Source organism: Urocitellus parryii, chromosome 5 (genome assembly GCF_045843805.1).
Source record: "Urocitellus parryii isolate mUroPar1 chromosome 5, mUroPar1.hap1, whole genome shotgun sequence".
Classification (NCBI taxonomy): Eukaryota; Metazoa; Chordata; class Mammalia; order Rodentia; family Sciuridae; genus Urocitellus; species Urocitellus parryii.
The window spans coordinates 25,643,044-25,664,417 of record NC_135535.1 but is presented as its reverse complement, the minus strand read 5'-3'; the positions used below and the strand labels follow the sequence as shown (position 1 = coordinate 25,664,417).

The window sequence follows — 21,374 nt, the reverse complement described above, 5'->3', positions numbered from 1 at the left end:
ATTATAACCAGACCTTGAAAGCAAAGTAACAGTCTTCAAATGGAGAAATTAAAGATAAAATAAAGATGAAGAGGAGTAAATGATAGAGCAAGACCTCAAAGAAAACAATGGAAATGGATTAATGAAATGGCTCACTTGGAAGTAAAGTGGAAAGAATATTTTTAGTATAATGGAAAGGGAAGTGAGAATAAAAAGAGATAAAGATATTGAAATTCTAAGGTAGCAAGAAGGTGAAAGAATTCATATCTAATAGCCTTTGCTTATATACAAATGGGAACACAATTGAGCTGCAGTTTCTAAACTAAAAGGAGGCAAGAGAGCCAGATTAATAAAGTGAATGGAAAAAAAAAAGCATGAGAACTACCTGTTTCAGTATCTTCAGAGAGAATAAACTGGGAAAGAGAAAGATATTTATGCCTTTGAAGTAAATGGTTCTAGTAGATAAACAAACATAAAATAGAGTAAACTTAAAGAATGCTAGCATGAAGCTATGATAAACTGTAAGTCTAAGGGTTGAATAGCCCAACAAAACAAATGTGCAGACACTAAGAAAGATGGCAAGATAGAGAAAAGTTGAGACAGATAGCAAAGACCTCAGAGATTATTGAGGAATATCCAGTAGATCAGTAAACGGCAAAGAAAAAAGACAGGGACAACCTAGAAGCAACAAATATCAAAAGAAAAACATTTTAACCATGGTTAGTCAAATAATCATCTGAAAGCAAGAGTAAGGTTTATAAATGCTGATGTCCCTTGTAGTTCTTTGTTGCACAAAGAAAAATAATTTCTACTTAAAAGGGATTCTGGGTTACATGCCATTAGGAAAAAATCAGATTCAGTGAAGTTTCATTAAAAAAAAAAAGTTGAATCACAAAACATTTCTTGATAGCACAATAAGGATTCTGAAGGCTACAACAGAGGCTGCTATTAAAGGAGAGCTTCTACTTAGGAAGTGGTGGGGAGAAATCAGAAAATAAAGGATGAGTAGTTTGGGGAGTAAGAAATGATAAGGTATGTACACTGTACTTTAAAAATAATTATGGAAAAGGAGGTAGAATGGAGGGCCAAATTAAAAGAGAATAAAACTATGGGAGATTTTACCTAGAAACTTTGGAATAGGATGGAACTATTTCAAGCTCCTTCAAAGTATAGTCAACTGTGATAATCCTGGCATGCAGCTGATAGTGCTTTTTCACCATTCAACAGATATTTAATGAGAGCCTATGAAAGCTGAGCCCAGTTCTAAGTGTTACAGATTCATTGGTAAATAACAAAGATAGAATCCCTACCCTTAACAGTCCAACAATGCTGTCTGATAAAGCTTTCTGCAATGGTGGAAATGTTCTATAATCTGCACTTTTCAATATGACACTAACTACGTATTGCTAAAGTACATTTTAAATGTAGCTAGCATGACTAAGGAAGTTAATTTTTAATCTCTTAAAATTTTAATTAACTTAAATTTAAATAATTATATGTGCCTAGCAATCACCATCTATCCTAGCTGACGACCTAATGCTGGGTTCACAAAAATCTGACTATTCCAATAACTTAAGAAAACGACAAAGAAAGCACGTAAACAAACAGAAGTACCTTTTCAAAATCCAAGACAGCTCTCTGACCTTAAGGGTCCATGGAAAGAGAGCTAGCCACTGGAATTCTTTATTCTTATATGGGGGACACACAAGGGGAGGTTCCATGGAACATTCTATCCCAAAAAAAGGCAAAGGGGTAGGATTACAAAGGAACAGGTGAGAGTATCTCAACCCCAGCAGGTGACTCCTACTCCTGGAGCCATGCCTTGTTATCCGAGCTGGGGTAACACCCAAGTTACTACAACCTGGCACTACCATGCCAGACTGAGGACAATAATTGTTCAGAACCTGATGCATCAGGGCTTAAATAGGCGCCTGCATCCAGGGCAGCTCCCAATATCCTATTGAGCAGTGAAGGCTCTAGTGTAACCTCTTGCCTTTATTTGATGCTAGTCTCCATTATCAAGGGGAAACAACACAATATGGCAAGGGAGAGAAGTCATATTTGTAATAATCTATTGTCACAGATTCCTAGATCAAGTCTCTTAAGAATGGCAGTTGCCTTCTTCTAACAATCTTCTGAAAATAAGTTTCCTGCTTGTAAGCACTGGAAACTGGCTATTATTTACCAAAAAAAAAAAAAAAAAAAAAAAAGAGAGAGAGAGACTGTCTTAGAAGAACAGGAGCCCACTGAATCAAAACAAGAGTACCATAAGCAGCATACAGTAATGGATAGGAATCACTGGCACATATGTGCAACAAGAATCACCTGGTCCTTCATATGCTATCACATATCTACTTCTATCACTTATTTTATAGTTCAAATTTTAGGAGAAAACTTGTCTAGATGGCCAACTGTAAGTCTCCTGCTCCCTATTTAAATGACATACAACAAAATCCTCACCAAGATAGTGTAGAAATAGGAGGACATATTAAATGATTTTTTTAAAGAAAGGGGGCAAATAAATATCCACTATAGGCAGAAAAAAATTCAAACTGATGAAATAAAAATGTTTAAAAAATTCTTAAGAAAAATTAGAATGCCTCAAATGAAATAGTGTGTGCTGGCTTTAAGCCATACAAAAGGTAAATTAAGAGGCATTTTCTACAGGATTTTTTAAATGATCAAGTTCTCTTTCCCTTGGATGATTATTGCTATTATTTCCCCTAAACACCTCCTCTCTACTTCTGATATCAAACTGCATATCACCTACGGCCTCCTCCCCACCACCACAAACAGGCATATAATCTGGCTGAGCCAGGGTGCCTGATTTCCTTTGTCACAGTGATAGGTTACTTGAGTTGATTAAGTGTTATGGTTTGGGTCTGGAATGCCCTCCAAAAGACTCCTGTGTTGGAAGCATGGTCCCCAATACAACAAGTGTCAAATGGGATGGAGACTGCTGATTAGGTCAGAGCCCTCAAGATCCAATCTCCATCAGGTATCACTGATAGCTGGATGTACTATTGGGAAGTGGGTCCTAGTTAGAGGAAGTGGGTCCTAGTTAGAGAAAGTAGGTCCAAGTAGGTTTATCTTCTCCCAGGCCTCTTAGATGTTATCTCTCTTCCCTTTCCAGCTGCCATGAACTGACCAGCTTTCCTCCCCTATGCCTTTCAGCCATGATCTTTTTCCTCACATCCAGTGGAGTTAGACCATGGACTACAACCATGAACCAAAATAAAATTACCATCCTCTAAGTTGTTTCTGTCGGGTATTTTGGTCACAACAAAGCAAAGCTAACAAAGCAAGTAATAATGTGTTCTTTGGTCTCAATATACTGTCTTAGCTTCACAAAGGAAATAGTAGGAAAAAAGCACACATCAGAGACAGACAAATAGAAGAAAGGAGGAGAAGGAAGAAGAATGGAAGAAGGCACTCTGGTCACATTTGAGTTCCAGATCCAAGTGTCCAAAAGAACAGCACAATTCCTGTCCTTTCTACAATCTATGTCAGCCAATAAAGTCCCTTTATTGGCTTACATTAGTTGGAGTAGGATTGCTACCATTACCAAAATTTGACTTCATACTTTGTTAATATTTAAATTGTTATAATTTTCGAATTGTTAATTTATAGGTAAATTTACAAACTTCACAAAATGAAAAAAAAGTACAGTGAAGCATCCTTATGAAATACAAAATATTTTTGTAAAAATAAATTTATTATTTTTATAATAAATTGTTATAATAGGCTAATGGTGAAGAAACCACTTAGGTAAACAAAAGACTAGTATATAACTAATATGTTAATCATTGCTTTAGAATATCTACTTATCATAGATATCGTTAATTATGAGTAAAAGGATACCCCTGCTTCATATTATTTATACTTTTCATTTCCTTAGCAAGATTTTTGGTTCACAATCTCTGACCAATCAGACTCCAAGTGATACAATTATGATTAATACTTTGGCACTAGAAATTGAACCCAGGTGTGCTTTTCCACTGAGCCACACCCCCAGTCCTTTTTATTTTTAGACAGGGTCTTGCTAAGTAGATGAGGTCTTGCTAAATTTCTGAGGCTAGCCTTAAACCTGCAATCCTCCTGCCTCCCCCTCCAAATTGCTGGGATTACAGATGTACACCACCATGCCCAGCTATTATGATTATTTTAATGAATGATTTATAAATAATCAAATCAGAACTACTATGGAAGAAACACCATGATTGTAGAATTTTTTAATTTTTAAACTCAGGCAAATCTTGTAAATTACTACTGCTAGATTTTATATTGGTTACTATGTCCTTATGTTGGGGATCATTTACATATTATATGTATAAATGATCTGTAGAAAATGAAGAGGAATCAAAGATAAATTATCAAAGTGACTAATAGAAAATACCATATTAAAGAAAAGTTAAGGAATGAAAGCTGTTTTACATATACATATATTTTGGCCAAGGGGCAATACTGGGGATCGAACCCAAGGTCTCGAACATGTTAGGCAAGCACTTTGTCACTTAGCTATATATCTCCAGGCCTTTGTTTATTTTAAACTGTCTCCCTAAATTTTCCAGTTGGCATCAAACTTGCAATTCTCCTATGTCAGTTTCTCAAGTGGTTATGATTATAGTTGTTCACTACCACACCCAGCTACATTTTTAAAAGCCCAAAAAACAAAAGAATAAAGTCCACTATTGTTTTCAAGCAATGACAAAATGCTGAACATTATATCACTATAGCAACAGAAATGCAAAGCAGAAGAAACAGAAATGATTCTAAATGGCCAAACTGTGCAACCATGATGAGGTAAAATATTAGAGTGGGGTTCTTGGGGAGGGTGGAAATTTAAAAACAATCTGTCCTGAATAGTTAAATAATATACCTAAAAGTAAATAATATACCTAAAAGTGAAGGGGTAGGCAAGATTAACTCTCAAATCCATTACAGATTTATGATTCTAGAATGGAAGCCAACAATGATTCGCATTAAACCCAACATAAGTAATAGATACACCACTGCCTGAATCGGTTTTTTCTTAAGTAATGTGGATCAAGAAATTTGCCTCAAAATAGAACCAAAAACTTAATAAGTATGATTTTTAAAAATCACGTAATAGGGACAATGGCCAGCATCTCATTGGGGAGTTCTTCCTGCCAGGGAGAATGGAAGCCACCTTAAAACTTAAGTCCCAAATAATTAGCGAATAACAAAACACAAATATTCAAAAATATATTTACAAATGTGAAGCCTCTGATAGATCTAATCCATATGGTCTCTGTAACTAAACAAAGAAAATATGGCTCTGGTGGTTTATTTAAGGGGGGTACAGGAAAGGCAGGAATAAGGTTTCAAGGGCAGAGTCTTGCAGGTTGATTGTCATCTTCTCAGGTCACACTCATGTGCTGGGTGGGATCTTTGGCAGAGCTTGAGAGGGAAGTTCACTTGCATCAGGTGGTCAATCCCTGTGGTGGGTGTCACGGGAAGTTCCCAATTCCAGACTTATCCCCTTTTGAGGCTACTATGCACAACACAGTCCGTACACAGCCCATGGATGGCTCATGACAGTTACTCAACTTTAATTTATATAATTAGCAAAGTCATTAAGATTTTAGAATTAAAAGATAAAGGGAAGGTACTAAAAATAAGGACAGATGCTCTAGCTCTATTATCCATTTATTTTACAAAAATAATTCAGAAAAGATAGGAAAACAAATAAAGTCATATAGAACCACCCCTTAGCATAAATGGAAGACAGAAAATGCCCAAATTTCAAAACAACTATATAAGTAAAAAGGCAGGGGGGTGTAAGGGATACCAAAACCCAGCAAGGGTTCACTGCATATGAATGGTCTTAACTCACCCATTAAAATAAAAAAAAAAAAAATCTCCCATTTGGCTCACAAAGCAAGACCAGACTATATGCTATATAGAAAATACATATTTAAAAAACAAAATGATTCAGAAAATTTAGAAACAGAGGACAAAGTTATATCAAGCAAATGGAAATAATAACAGTTGGTTCCTGTTATTAAAATGATTTGAACTTAGAATTTTTCAAATTCACAATGGTGTAAAAGCTATATGCAATCTGTAGAACCTGTACTTTAAATTTTGAATTTTGATCTTTTCCCAGCCTAGCAATATATAATGAAAGATACTTTCTCACAATGTTTGCTCAGGGGCAGCAAGCTATAGGTCCTAGTTTGCCATGGGATCACAAGGGTAAACAAACTAATACTCTGCAATGTATGGTTATTAGGTATATATATTTTTAGATATTTATTTTTTAGTTGTAGGTGGGCACAATATCTTCATTTAATTTTTATGTGGTGCTGAAGATCAAACCCAGTGCCTCACGTGTGCTAGGTGAACACTCTACTACTAAGCCACAACCCCAGCCCTGTTATTAGGTATATTAAAGACATTTTCAACTTATCTGTCAGGATGTAATATAACCTACTGTACTCTTTCTTTCCATATGCTATGTTACACTCATAAAAATTGATCATATACTACAGCAATAAGGCTAGAGTAAGGCAAGTGAAATGCTCAGAGTATGAAATTTGAGATACTCACTCTGAGACTGTTAACAGAATCCTGTACCAGAGGCTTGACTCTAGTAATACCAGCAAATGAGATCCAGCCACTTGCACCAAAACCACACTGAAAGAGCAATGGCAAGTGCAAGAAAGGAGCTTTAATCATTATAGCTATACCAGGAAGACAAGGAGACCTACTTCCTTACCTCTGTCTATGGTGTTACTGACATGAGCTTCCAATTATACAGACAAGGGGGTCCAGATATAGGAACAGTCAAACAGTCTTCATCAAACTGTGGTTAATCATTATCTCAGGACTCAGAAAAGGGGACCCTGCTCATAATAGATAAGAAAGCTGCTATTGCCCCAAGGGATAGTTTATACTCATACAAGATGTTTATGTATTAGACATGTTGTTCCTGGAATCCAAGGTGACTCAGAGCAAAACAGATAAATGCAAAATGGAGGCAGAAGTGTCAAGTTTTTTATCCTGCTTTTAATAACCCACCAAACACTGGAAGGTCCAAGTGGAAAATGTAAGTCCTTGTTACCTGGATCCTATAAGTGTAACACTGGAACACGAAAGTGAATGACTCCTTAAATTTTACATCCTGGGCTATTCATTTTGTCTTATCCTAGTTGTGGTCTCGATATATTATACCATAAAGAAAACATTAATATCTGCTAAATTGTGATTTTCCTATTTATTTTCATCATTCTTTCTACATTTATTAGTTGGAATTTGAAAGGAAGAGCTTCTCCCTTCTCCTCTATACTAGTATGGACTAACAGATTCTTATTTTCCTCTATGGGTTATATAATTGGCAATTGGAGACTTTTTTCAAGTTGAATTCTATGTCCTTTTGATATAATCCCATCTTTTGAGGTTCTCCTTATTGTCTGATATCACAGGATATTCTAGGTTTCCCTTTCACTTTCTTTTCTCTAGCCCTATTACTAGCCATTTCTCTAAGGCTATTTTTATATTGGAGGCTGGCATAGGAAAATGAAATCTCAGCTAATCTAATAAGAGTGCTTGTTGGTACTAGAGAAACTTTGCTTCTAGGCCCTTTCAGTGAACTGAGTGATGAGATTTATTTATGTATGCCCAAGTCACATTACATCCATTTCTTTATTTTTCTATGTGTATATATATTTATAATCATGAATTTACATTGATATTTCCAATTCTACCCCAACACCATGGAGTTTATTCTAGACTGTCTCTCTTCATATTTGTAACTTCTTTAGCAGATACTAAAGTAATGTTAGGATGCTAAAATTAATAATGTTTGATGAGAAAGTACAATGAGAATATTTAAATAGTCTCAAAAAATTATATGAGAAATCTTATGATTATATATTACAGAGGGGAAAAACACTAATTATATCGAAGAAAAATCTGACAGACACTATGATAACTACATGGTCAAGGTGAACATAATCAGTAAAGAAGACAAATCAAAAACTTCCTTATACGTGCACTGAGGATACATGACTTTGGTGCAATTTTGATTTAAAATACATAACCTGAATTTATTCATAAACAATGTATTACAAGGGGTTGGGGGTATAGCTCAGTAGTAGAGTGCTTGCCTCACACATGTGAGGCACTGAGTTCAATCCTCAGCACCACATAAAAATAGATAGATAGATAGATAGATAAAGTTATTCTGTCCATCTACAACTAAAAACAATTAAAGGTGTATCACAAACCCAAATTGAGAGACAATATGTAAATACTAACAAGCACTCTACTAAAGTGTTCCAGATTAAAGGAAATTACATAAAGGCAATGTATGGAATTGATTCTGAACCAGATAAAAGACACAAAGAAACAACTGGTAAAATTTAAATAAAGCCAACATTTTTGATAATACTAACATTTGATTTCTGGATTATATTGTTAATTTGTTTTGACCCCTGTATCATGGTTATATAAGATGTTAATACTTGGGGAATCAAGGTGAGGTGTGCATGGGAAATCTCTGGGCCATTTTTACCACATTTTGTTATCTCTGAAACTATTTCAAAATTAAAAATTAAAAATATACATGTATACATAACCTGATACTCTGAAGTTCCCTTCTGGCCGATTCTTCTGCCATCTGTGATGCCCGCAATTTCTCTTCACACTGATCCTTTTCAGATTGCCTCCAGACGTCATGTTCCAATTTCATTTTCTCCAAATCTGCTAATCTGTTCTCAAGTTCTAGCCTAAAACAACAGATGATAATTATGTTACAAGAACTACAATAAAGATGATGCTACAGTAAAATGTTTCCATGTGCAAGAAGATTTAATACAAACTAAGGTAATTAAGCACTTACTTTTCACCTTGTAATACTACAAGTTTTTGATAACCTTCTTCCTTGGCAGTTTGTACTTTACGTATTAATTCACGATCCTTTTCTACTAATAGCACTTTGTGGTATTCAACAGCTGATTTGAGGATTTCATTGTCTGACTGTAATCCTATTATTTTTCAAAGAGAAAAATATACTATAGTTAATATTGCGATGATGAAAAATCACAATTAACAGCCTTCATAAGTGAGTAAAAGAATTAGAAAGTCTCTCTGGATATACATTCTCAAAGATCCTTAAGCCACTGATAAACTTTCTAAAAATAAGAATGAAACAGACTAAAACTCAGAGTTTATTCTCTGCCATTACTTCTTAACACATGCATACATACAAAAAAAAACTCTCAAAAGGGTAAATAAACATTTATTCTCTTGAATTTTTTTAATATTTATTTTAATATTTTTAATATTTATTTTAATACTTATTTTAGTTCTCGGTGGACACAACATCTTTGTTGGTATGTGGTGCTGAGGATCGAACCTGGGCCGCACGCATGCCAGGCGAGCACGCTACCGCTTGAGCCACATCCCCAGCCCCTCTCTTGAATTTTTAAACCTAGAAATATCATCAACCTGTGTGATATACAGAGACACTTGGTTACTTCACCTCTGAAGGACTTCTGTAAACTAACCCTAAGACAGCATCATAACAAAATGGCTGAAAACAGAGCAAATAAAAGTCACAAAGTCCTTCAAACCTAAGATTACAGCAAAATTGCTACAGTCTAGCAGAAATATAAAAAACAAGGAAAGTTTCAAGTTTGTCCAATGAATTTCAAATCTTCCTCTTGATGAACAGACAATATTTATACATGGAATAACTAAATCAAATTCCTATCTAATTCAAAGTAAAACCAGAATCCCCAAATTTAAATTTCTAAGAAAATTTAGTTTAAATGAGGAAAATTATAAGTCAAAATTACATAGAAACTAATAATGAGAATAGGCATTCAATCTAACCTCCATCTGAAATTACAGACCAACTCAAGCAGAGTTACACCCCAAGGGCAGCTTATTTGAAAAATCTAAGATTAGAAGCCATGGCTGGGGTTGTAACTCAGTCGTAGAGTGCTTGCCTAGCACGTGTGAGGCACTGGGTTCAATTCTCAGCACCACATAAAAATAAATAAATAAAGGTGTTGTGTCCATTTACAACTAAAAAAGAAAAAGAAACAAAATTAGAAGCCATACAAATTCTGAGAAATCCTGATGAGTCATGTGAATATTAGAATGGACCACAAGAACAAGACTACACTGAATTAGGCTTCAATAACTGACCTAGTGTTTAAAAAAAATAAAAAATTAAAAATCCAGGATTAGAACTTTCTTCCTTTTGGTCTTAGACTTATAATGCCCTCGGAAAATAATATGACAAAATAGATTTAAAATTATAAACCCAGGAAAGATAGAATCCCATTTCAAAGTTTTATTTAGTTTATACATTAATCAAATAACTTATACCAACACATGATCAATTTTTTTTTAAAGTCAGGTCAAAGAATGAGCAGTCAACATACATGCAATAACATTCCATATCTTTTAAAGGTTGAAATCCAATTAATCTGAGAATCTGGAAATAATCATTAAGGTTTATCTATATTAACAATTTGAGTTCATGTCGAAAAACTAGTAAAAAGCATGGGGAATCATATATTACCGTCCAATTCACTTTGAATCTTATTCTTTTCTCTTTCTAGCTCACTTTTAGCTCTTGCTGCCTCCAGTTTGATGTCTGTTATTTCTAGTTTGTTTGAATGTTTAAGTTCTTTTACCTGTTGATAATTAGAAATTGAAGTTATTATTGGTCATTTTATTCCCATTTAGTACTCACCAAAAAGCAAGTGTAAATGAAAAAAAAAAAAATTGGCAGCAGATTATAGAGTGCAAGTACCATCCAGGAAGAAAGGTATTCCATACTTGAATACTATTTGTAATGAGGAGACAAGAACACTGTTTTTCCTACTGAAAGTGAGCATTTCTTTAAAAGTATCTGGGTGGGGTCACCTGGACATAAATCAGGACATGTGCCTTAAAAAGTTTAACCACATACATCAAACTTCCTTTTAAAAAGTATTGGAGGACTGGGGTTGTGGCTCAATGGTAGAGCGCTTGCTTAAGCATGTGGGGCACTGGGTTCCATTCTCAGCACTGCAGGTAAATAAAACTACTACTAAAAAAATGTTTTTTTAAAAAAGCATTAAGGAGGGGCTGGGGTTGTGGCTCAGTGGTGGAGCATTCACCTAGCATGTGCAAGGCCCTGGGTTCGATCCACAGCATCACATATAAATAAAATGAAGGTATTGTGTCCAACTACAACTAAAAACTGAATATTAAAAAAAAAACTTAAGGAGAAATAAGGCCTTTCAGGTGGAAGGAATAAAATATAAACTGTGAAATAGGTATGACACCAAGTAATCTACTCTAAAAACAAGATGTGACATATAGAGCAGAGGGAGGCAGGTTTTTTGTGAGTGACAGGGAATAAACTTCATATGTCATACAAAAGGGCTGTTTATTCTGTTGGCTACTGAAAGCAGCATAAGTAACTTTGTTTTAGAATGGTAAACTCTAATTGCAAATGTCTTAGATTAAAAAACTGAACGTAAACAAGAGGCAAGAAACTTATAAAAGGGGCGAAAAAACATTTGAATTCAGTGACTAAATAGTGGGCAGAAACCAGTATAAATCATACAAATCTACTATAATTCTATATTATCAAAATTTTCTTTCTTTTTAGTTATTTCTTATTTGTGGTACTGGGTATAAAATCCAGGGCCTCACGTGTGCTAGGCAAGTGTTCTATCTTTATTTTATCCCCAGGGGCTAGAGCTCCAGACTCCCAAAATCTAAATATTTTAAAGCCTCAGCTCAATATGAATAATTGTTGACACTTTCTAAATAATTAATCTTTACAAATATTCATTCATTCATTCATTCATTCATTCATTCAACAAATCTTTACTGAACAACTGTTTATGTGTCAAGCACTATTTTAGAAGCGGGAGTACAACAGTAATCTTTCTCTTTCCAATCATCTGCACTATTAACAGTTTCTATAGCCTCTACCTTTTAAGGCATTTCTAAAATTAGGAATAGTGGTGTTAGAATTTAACACAGATATAAAATTTAGATAAACTAATATTATTATACTAATAAACTGTGTGATCAAAGTAGAAAACTACAAATACATAAAAGTCAAATATATAAAATGTGAGATGGTAAGAAAAGGAAGGTCAAGGACAATTTACTTATGAATCCAATAAAACCCTACAATAAAAAGTTGGGTATTAGATACAAATCTGGAAGAGGCTCTAGAGCCAAAAAGAAAAGGATAAGAAACAGAAGTGTCTTTATTGGAAGGAATTCCATCTATGAAAGGTCCTGAAAATACTGAAAGGGATAGGTTTCACACAAAATCCATACCTGAAGAAAATAAATAAAAACCAAGTATCATACTGCCTTCATACCACTAATCACAATAATAGAGCCTTTCAAATTATCTTGTATGCATTTTTTAAATTAGTGCATTATAGCTATACATAATACAAATGTGGAATATACTTTGCTTCACTTAGGTTTCCAGTACTTCCCATTTTTCTCCCCTCCTCCATCCATCCCCCTGTTCCCTTTCTCTACTGGCATTCCTTCCATTAATTCAGTTTTTTTAAATTAGTGTTTTATAGAAATACATAAAACTATGGTATATTCATACATATGCATAGCATAATTTGGACAATTTCATTCTACAATTCCTTTCATCTTCTTTCCCTCCCCACTTCCCTTCAATCCCCTTCCTCTGCTCCAGTGAACTCTCTCCTATTTTCATAAGATTCCTCACTTCCACCCACCTCCCCACCTTATTTTGGTCTAGCTTCTGCATGAGAGAAAACATTTGATGATGAAATTTCTGAATCTCATTTTATTTAGCATATTCTCCATTTCCATTCATTTACCAGCATGTGTTGATGGGCACCTGGGTTGGTTCCTTAACTTGACTATTCTGAGATACACTGCTATAAACAAACGATGTACCTATCTCTCTATAGCATGCTGATTTTAGTTCTTTGGATATATACTGATGAATGGGATAGATGGGTCATATAGGGGTTCTATTCCTATTTTTTGAGGCATCTCCACACTGCTTTCTGGAGTGGTTGTATGAATTTATACAACAATGTTCATGAATGTACCTATTCTCCCCACATCTTCACCAGTATTTATTATAATTTGTATTCTTTTTTTTAGGCCAATTTAAGTTTATTTTTAATTTGTTCTTTTTAGTTATACGTGACAATAGAATTTATTTTTATATAGTTACACAAGCATAGAATATATCTTATTCTAAATAGGATGTATACAATGTTCAGATTCACTGTGGTGTATTCACATATGAACATAGGAAAGTTATGTCAGATTCATTTCACTGTCTTCTCTATTCCTATCTACCCTCCTTCTCTTCATTCCCCTTTATCTAATCCAATGAACTTCATTCATTCTTTCCCTACCAACCCACCACATAGTGGTTAGCACCCATATATAACAGAGACCATTCAAACTTTGATTTTTTGAGATTGTCTTATTTCATTTAGCATGATAGTATCCAGATTCATCTACTTACTGGCAAATGCAATAATTTAATTCTTCTTTATGGCTGAGTAATATTCTTTTTTTAAAATTTTTTTATTTATTTTAATTTTTTTTATTTTTATTGTTGGTAGTTCAAAACATTACACAGTTCTTAATATATCATATTTCACAGTTTGATTCAAGTGGGTTATGAACTCCCATTTTTACCCCGTATACAGATTGCTGTATCACATCAGTTACACTTCCATTGATTTACATATTGCCATTTATACACAATGGAGTATTACTCTGCATTAAGAAACAACAAAATCATAGAATTTGGAGGGAAATGGATGGCATTAGAGCAGATTATGCTAAGTGAAGCTAGCCAATCCTTAAAAAACAAATGCCAAATGACTTCATTGATATAACGGGAGTAACTAAGGACAGGGTAGGGACGAAGAGCTAGAGAAGAAGAAGATTAACATTAAACAGGGATGAGAGGTGGGAGGGAAAGGGAGAGAGAAGGGAAACTGCATGAAAATGGAAGTTGATCCTCAGGGTTATACAAAATTATAATTTGTATTCTTGATGATTGCGATTTTGACTGGAGATAAAATCTTGGTGTAGGTTTGATTTGCATTTCTCTGATTACTAGTTATGTTGAATATTTTTCATGTATTTGTTGGCCATTTTATTTCTTTGAGAAGTATCTGTTTATTTTGTCCATTACTAACTGGATTATTTGGTTTTGTGGTATTAAGTTTTTAAAATTCTTTATATATTCTGGACATTAATCCCTTAATGGAGGAGCAGCTGGCAAAGATCTCCCATTCTGTGGGCTCATTTCCTCTGTGGTACAGAAGCTTTTTAATTTGATACTGGCCCACTTTTGATTCTCAGTTTTACTTCTCGTACTGTAGGGGTTTTGTTAAGGAAGTCAGTGCCTGCACCAATATGTGACAGTGTTGAGCTGACATTTTATAGTAGTGGCAAAATTTTCTATTATCATCATGATTCATTTTGGGTAGATCATATGTGTCTGGTAATTTTTCAATGTCTTCTTGATTTTTTCAGCTTACTGGAGTATACATTTTCAAAATAAACTAATGACCCTCTGGATTTCTTTCAGAAATGTGGTAATATCTCCTATTTCAACTATAATTTTTCTGATTTGGGTCTTCTCTCTTTTGGTTAGTTTGGCTAAGGGTTTATCTATCAATTTTGTTTATCTTTTTGAAGAACCAACTCTTGGTTACATCAATTTCAATAATTTCAACTTTGATCTTATTTCTTCTCTTCTATTGATTTTGGAAATAGTTTATTGTTCTTTGGAAATAGTTTATTGTTCTAGGGCCTTGGGTATAACATCAGATTATTAAATGGTTCTGTTTTTTTTTTCTGGTTCTATTTTTTTTTCTACTTTGTTATATATGACAGCAGAATGCATTACATATTCCTATTACACATACTGAGCACAATTTTTCATATCTCTGTTGTATACAAAGTATTCACACCATTTGTGTCTTCATACATGTCATGATATCCATCTCATTTAATCATCTTTTTTACCCCCATGCCCCCTTCCCCTTTCAACCCTTTTCCCTTTCTAGAGTTCGTATAATCCTCCCATACTCCCTCTCTCAATTTCATTATGAATCAGCCTCCATACATCAGAGAAAACATTTGGCATTTGGTTTTTGGAGATTGGCTAACTTCACTAAGCATTATATTCTCCAGCTCCATCCATTTAACAGACACCTCTCAGAAAATGATATACAATCAATCAACAAATATATGAAAAAATGTTCAACATCTCTAGCAATTAGAGAAATGCAAATCAAAACTACTCTTTAAGATTACATCTCACTCCAGCCAGAATGGCAGCTATTAAGAACAAAAACAATAATAAATGTTGGTGAGGATGTGAGGGAAGAGACATACTCATACCTTGCTGGTAGGACTGCAAATTGTTGAAGCCAGTATGGTAAGCAGTATGGCAGTTCCTTGGAAAGCTAGGAGTGGAACCACCACTTGACCCAGCTATCCCTCTCCCTAGTCTATACCCAAATGACTTTAAAACAACGTAATACAGGGACACAGACACATCAATGTTTATAGCAGCACAATTCACAATAGCTAAACTGTGGAACCAACCTAGATGCCCTTCAGTAGATGAATGGATAAAGAAAATGTGATACACACACAGACACACACACACACACACACACACACACACATACACAATGGAATATTACTCAGCAATAAATAGAGAATAAAATCTATTTTTTAAATGTAGAAACTAAAGACTATAAACTTTCCACTTAAAACTTCTTACCTACTGTCCCAGAGATTTTGATACATTGCATCTCTATTCTCATTTTGTTAGAGAATAGACAGATGAGGCTGTTGGGAACACAAGGTTAAGAGAATAATTCTATAAAATGGGCCCACTATGCGGACCCCCACAAACTTTCTTTGCTTAAAAGCAATGTATCTCAGCCTGCCTGGCCTAAGCAGACAGGACAGGTCAGGTTCCTCAGCAAACTACCTGTCATCTGCAAGGACATGCAGGCAGGAAATAACGCTGATAAGAGAAACCCAAGATATTTTTTTTTTTTTATTGTTGGTCGTTCAAAACATTACATAGTTCTTAATACATCATATTTCACAATTTGATTCAAGTGGGTTATGAACTCCCAATTATACCCCGTATACAGATTGCTGAATCACATCAGTTACCCTTCCATTGATTGACAAATTGCCTTTCTAGTGTCTGATGTATTCTGCTGTCTGTCCTATTCTCTACTATCCCCCCTCCCCTCCCCTCCCCTCCCCTCCCCTCCCCTTTTCTCTCTCTACCCCTTCTACTGTAAATCATTTCTTCGATTTGTATTATCTTGTCTTACCCCTCCTTTCCTCTTATATGTCCTTATGTATAACCCTGAGGATCGCCTTCCATTTCCATGCAATTTCCCTTCTCACTCCCTTTCCCTCCCACCTCTCATCCCTTGGCCCATGCTGACTGATTCTAATTGGAATCTTAATCATTTTTACAGGTTTTATGGTTAGGAAGAATTATCCTTATCTTTTGGGATCTGGTCTGTGAAAAGGATTACAAATATCTTGGTACTGGTACCAAGAAATCTGGGCTTGAAAGAGGGTCTTTGAATTGCCTCAGTTTCTCGGAAGATGTCAGCCCCATAACAATTTGTTTCTAAGAATTTTTTTATTTCTCCCGATTTCTTTCTATGATCCATTATTCATTCAAAATTTGATCATGTGGGTTAAGGTTGTAGCTCAACAGTAGAACACTTGCCTAGCATGTATGAGGCACTGGGTTCAATCCTTAGCATAACATAAAAATAAATAAATTTTTAAAAGTTATTGTGTCCGTCTACAACTAAAAACGTTTTTTTAAAGTATATTATGTAATCTTCTGGTATTAAAGTGATGGTTTTTTCTTACTGATTTCTAATTTCATTCTATTATAATCTGATAGAAATCAAGGCATTATCTCTTTTTTGTATTTATTAAATATGATCTATTTTAGAGAAAGTTCCACATGCTGCTGAGAAGTGGGTGAAATATTCTATAGATGTCTGTTTGGTCTATTTGAATAACGGTATTTTTTAATTCTGAAGAGTCTTAGTTTTTGTATGGATGATCTAACTAATGGTAAGAGAAGTGTGGTAAAATCACCCAGCATTACTGTATTGTAGTCTATTTGATTCTTTATATCGAGAAGAGTTTGTTTTATGTACGTAGGTCCACTGATGTTTGGGGCCCAAATATTTACAACCATTTTATCTTATTGTTGGATGATTCCATTAACCAGCATACATTGCCCTTCTTTTGTCTCTTCTGATTAATACTGGCTTAAAAATCTACTTTGTCTGATATGAGAGTAGCTAATTCAGTTGGCTTTTGGTCTCCAATTTCATGGTATATCCTTTTCCACCTTTCCCTTCTGCCAATGGATGTCTTTGCATGTTAAGTTTAATCTCTTGTAAACAATATATTGTTGGGTCTTCTTTTTTTAATCCATTTTGCCAAGGTATGTCTTTTGATAGGAGAATTTAGACCATTTACATTCAGTGTTATTACAGAGAAGATTTTTATTTCCTGCCATTTTATTTTTAATGCTTAATTCAAACTTGATTCTCCCTTGACTATTCTAATGAGATTCATCCCTGTGCTCACTCTCGTTTTTATTCCTCATTTATTCTTCATCAAATAGTTCATTGAGTTTGTTTTATAGTGAAGCTTTAGTGATTATAAGTTCTTTTGGATTCTGCTTGTCCTGGAAGGTTTTTATTTCACTTCGATTCTGAAGGACAGTTTTGCTGGATATGGTAATCTTTATTGACACCTGTTTTCTTTTATGACTTCATATATACTATTCCAAGTTGTCCTGGCTTTTAGGATCTGGGCTGAAAAATTGACTGAAATCCTATTTGGCTTACTAATAAATGTGACCTGCTGATTTTCTCTTGTGGCTTTAAAAATTCTTATTCTACAACAGGAATTTTAATTATAATGCTTCTTAGGATCTTTTTTGGTCTTGCTTATTTGGGGTCCTAAATGTCTCTTATATTTGAATTTCCATCTCATTACTAAGGTCTGGAAATTTCCCCGATATTATTTCATTGAATAGGTTGTGCATTCCTTTAGTTTGCACTTCAGTGTCTTTGTCTACATCAATGATTCTTAGATTTGGTCTCTGAACATTACTCCAGATTTCTTGGATATTCTGGTCATAGTCTCTTAACTTTTCTTTCTTTTTTTCTTTTTTTTAGTAAGGGGGATTGAACGCAGAGGCACACAACCACTGAGCCACATCCCCAGCCCTTTTATATATTTTATTTAGAGACAGAGTCTCACTGAGTTGCTCAGCACCTCACTAAGTTGCATCTGGTTTTTAACTCTTGATCCTCCTGTCTCAACCTCCTGAGCTACCGGAACTACAGGCGTGACCCACCATGCCCAGCAACATCTTTCTTTATTTTCAAGATAATATATTTTGTCTCTAAGGCCTGAAAATCTGTTTTCAAAGCCATTTAATCTATTGGTGATTCTTTCCACTGAAGTTATCAATTCTTTAATTTTCAAAATTTGTTTGGTTCTTTTTTAGAATCTCTATATTGAAATATCTTTCACTTCCTGTATTTTCTAAGTTCATTGTTACATCTTTAAAATATGGAACACTTTAGAATTTGTGTGTCCTCCTTGTGCAGGGGCCATGATAATCTCTGCAGCATTCCAATTTTAGTACATGCACGGATAAGTGAGCACACACTGACAACTTTTAAGTGAAGGTAAAATGGCTACCTATGCTGATATCAGTTTTACATTTTTAAATCTCAGATTTGAAGCTCTTTTCTATTAAAAGCAAGTCTCATAACTACATGAAAGCAGTTAATTATATTTATTCTAATATTTAAAGACACTGTGATTGGGTCTTACTATATTATAATTTTCATGGACAATTTAAGTTATAAATGCTTAAAAATTTAAAAAAAATACAATTACCATGAATATACAATCACTGTGACAAATATGATTATAACTTGCTATTATATACTAACTGTAAAAGGTTAAGAATGACACAGCAGTTCATTATAAACCACATTAAAGCTACCTTTAATATGAGGTGGAAAATTAGAGCCATCTTATTTCATAGAGTGTTAATTCATTTCATGGTAACTTCACGAAGAATTATGAAATAAACACCTATTTCTTATTCATTTTACCCTGAGATTTGCTGAAATAAGAAAACATTCTCAACTAAACTTATTGAAACTAAAAGAACATTGGATAGGATGTCAAGCAATAGATTTGAGTTAACTTGGCTAATAAGCATGACCATAGGATGGTTCCCTTAAAACTATCTTATTGAAGTTCCAAGATCAAAAACCTAATGAGATAACTAGATGCATTTACTTCACTGAATGTGAAATATCTTTAAGGTCATCATTTTCAGGCCATGTATGTTAACACCTTTTAATCTAAGACACTGACATAATTCTGTTTTAAAACCTAACATTTACAAATTTGAATAACTTTGACAAACACACCCCAGGTGTTCTTTTGCATTGCAAACAACCATTTGCTACAAGTGCAAAATGTTGATGAAAATTTCAAGTTGCAAAGAAAACTGTGATAGTCATGTTTGAAATATTATTTTAAAATTTATTCTTCCATGGAATTGTTTTACATAAAATTTCAAAGGAAACTTGCTTTGTCTAAATTTGAAGGATGTATTTAAAACTCCATTTATATGCAAAATAATGCAAATGTACTTTTAAAGACAGGCAACTCTTAGCAATATGTGTTAATAAACAAGCACAGCAAAATAAATAAAACTATACTAAAACTGCTGTTCTTCCTTCAACAAAGAAGGAGCAATCATCTATGCTCTTAACTCTATAATGAAAGAGCAATAGAGGAGGGTATATATACAGAAAAGAGAAGACAACCAGGGTCAGCACACAGGTGAGCCAGCAAGCTCAGGTAAAACGTGCTGCAGGAAAAGTGACCCAAAAGAGTTAGAAGCTACAGTAGAAGTCCAGCATATCTAACATCCTGTTGCTACACATATAGTTCTGGTGATTCCAGCAGTCCAGTCTGGCTCCTTAGGTCCAGAATGATATGTAGCAAATACTGGATACTCAATATTATTTTACAAAATTGAAAATAACTTATACAGAAATTGAAAGAAAACTTGAGACAAATCCACATAATCTAAATTTACTTCTGTGTGTTACCCCTATTTTTGTATGTACTCTATTATTGTAGGCATTCAGGATATATCTGCTGAATGTATGAAGTCCACTTATAGTTAACCAGAAAGAAATCAAATTTATTTTCTAGTAGGATCTACACAATCACAATAGGCTAGAAGGATTCTTAAGGATCAGCAGAAATAATGCTTCATTTCACCTATGAGGAAATTGGATCCCAAATGATACCAAGTAACTTGCCTAAAGTTACACAAAGTTATTGACAGAGGAACAGAACTAGCCCATGGGTTCAGAATTCTATATTCTTCATGGTATTTTCTTATTTAAGGATATCACAAATACACAATCATTGATAGTAACATGTTTATCACCATGTACTATTTATTGTATTGAATACTATCTTTAATTTTCACAATAATCCAGTAAGAAATAGTTATTATCCCATTTAAAAGTTAAGCAAACTGGAGGGGCTGGGGTTGTGGCTCAGTGGTAGATAAAGCTATCTTGTTTTTTAAGGTGACTTTATGTAACTCTGTCCTTACAGAAAATACAATGATTTCACTGACTGAGAAACCAATCTTATTTCCAAGTTCTTAGAAATACACCAACAGTTAATAATAACCATTAATAATTCAGAGACTATTTGCTAGATCTTAGGCTAAGTGTTTTATTCATAATATTTCATTTAATTTTTGCCACAACTTTTTTATGGTAGGTACTCCATTTTAAAGAAAAATACTCAAGTTTCAGAGAGAAAGTAGTAGAAGAGATTTAAAAAACAGTAAATATGGTATTAAGAACTATGAATAAAAAATAGAGCAAGTTAGGAAGATGAGAGAATAAGTCGGGGGGGGGGGAGGAAGATACATTTGTTTTACAAAGTAAATATGAGAAAAGATTCTCAAGTGACTTCTGAAAAAGAAGAAGAAGTATGTATGTAGATATGTGAGGTGAGACTATGTCAGGGACATAAGCATGAGGGCTCTGAGTAGAAGTGAGCATCTTCAAAGAACAGCATGAAGGCCAGTGAGGCAGAAGTAAAGTAAACAGGGAAGAAAATGGATGCTGATGGCTGTGGAAAGAGTGCAGGAGCCAGATCACACAGAGATCTGCATGGGTAGCAAGAGAGCAATTAGGAAGCTAGCATAAAAACTGAGCATAGGGCAATTCATGGTTTGGACTAGA

The 21,374-nt window shown here is 34.3% G+C and overlaps 1 protein-coding gene and 1 pseudogene across 4 annotated transcripts in view; both read right to left on the bottom strand.

The window, feature by feature from the left end:
- Window positions 1–21,374, bottom strand: part of Cep83 (centrosomal protein 83) — a 117,100-nt gene that overhangs the window by 26,406 nt on the left and 69,320 nt on the right. For 3 of the 4 annotated variants that reach the window (XM_026397031.2, XM_077798381.1, XM_077798380.1), the window contains 4 exons: window positions 10,538–10,652; window positions 8,846–8,990; window positions 8,583–8,732; window positions 6,553–6,639 (listed from right to left, as the gene is read on the bottom strand). In XM_026397031.2, coding sequence (XP_026252816.2) covers window positions 6,553–6,639; window positions 8,583–8,732; window positions 8,846–8,990; window positions 10,538–10,652 — 497 coding nt within the window. The remainder of the gene's footprint in view (window positions 1–6,552; window positions 6,640–8,582; window positions 8,733–8,845; window positions 8,991–10,537; window positions 10,653–21,374) is intronic. The other variant, XM_026397048.2, reaches the window with a different exon arrangement.
- On the bottom strand, window positions 18,640–18,739 carry LOC113190036 (U6 spliceosomal RNA; annotated as a pseudogene).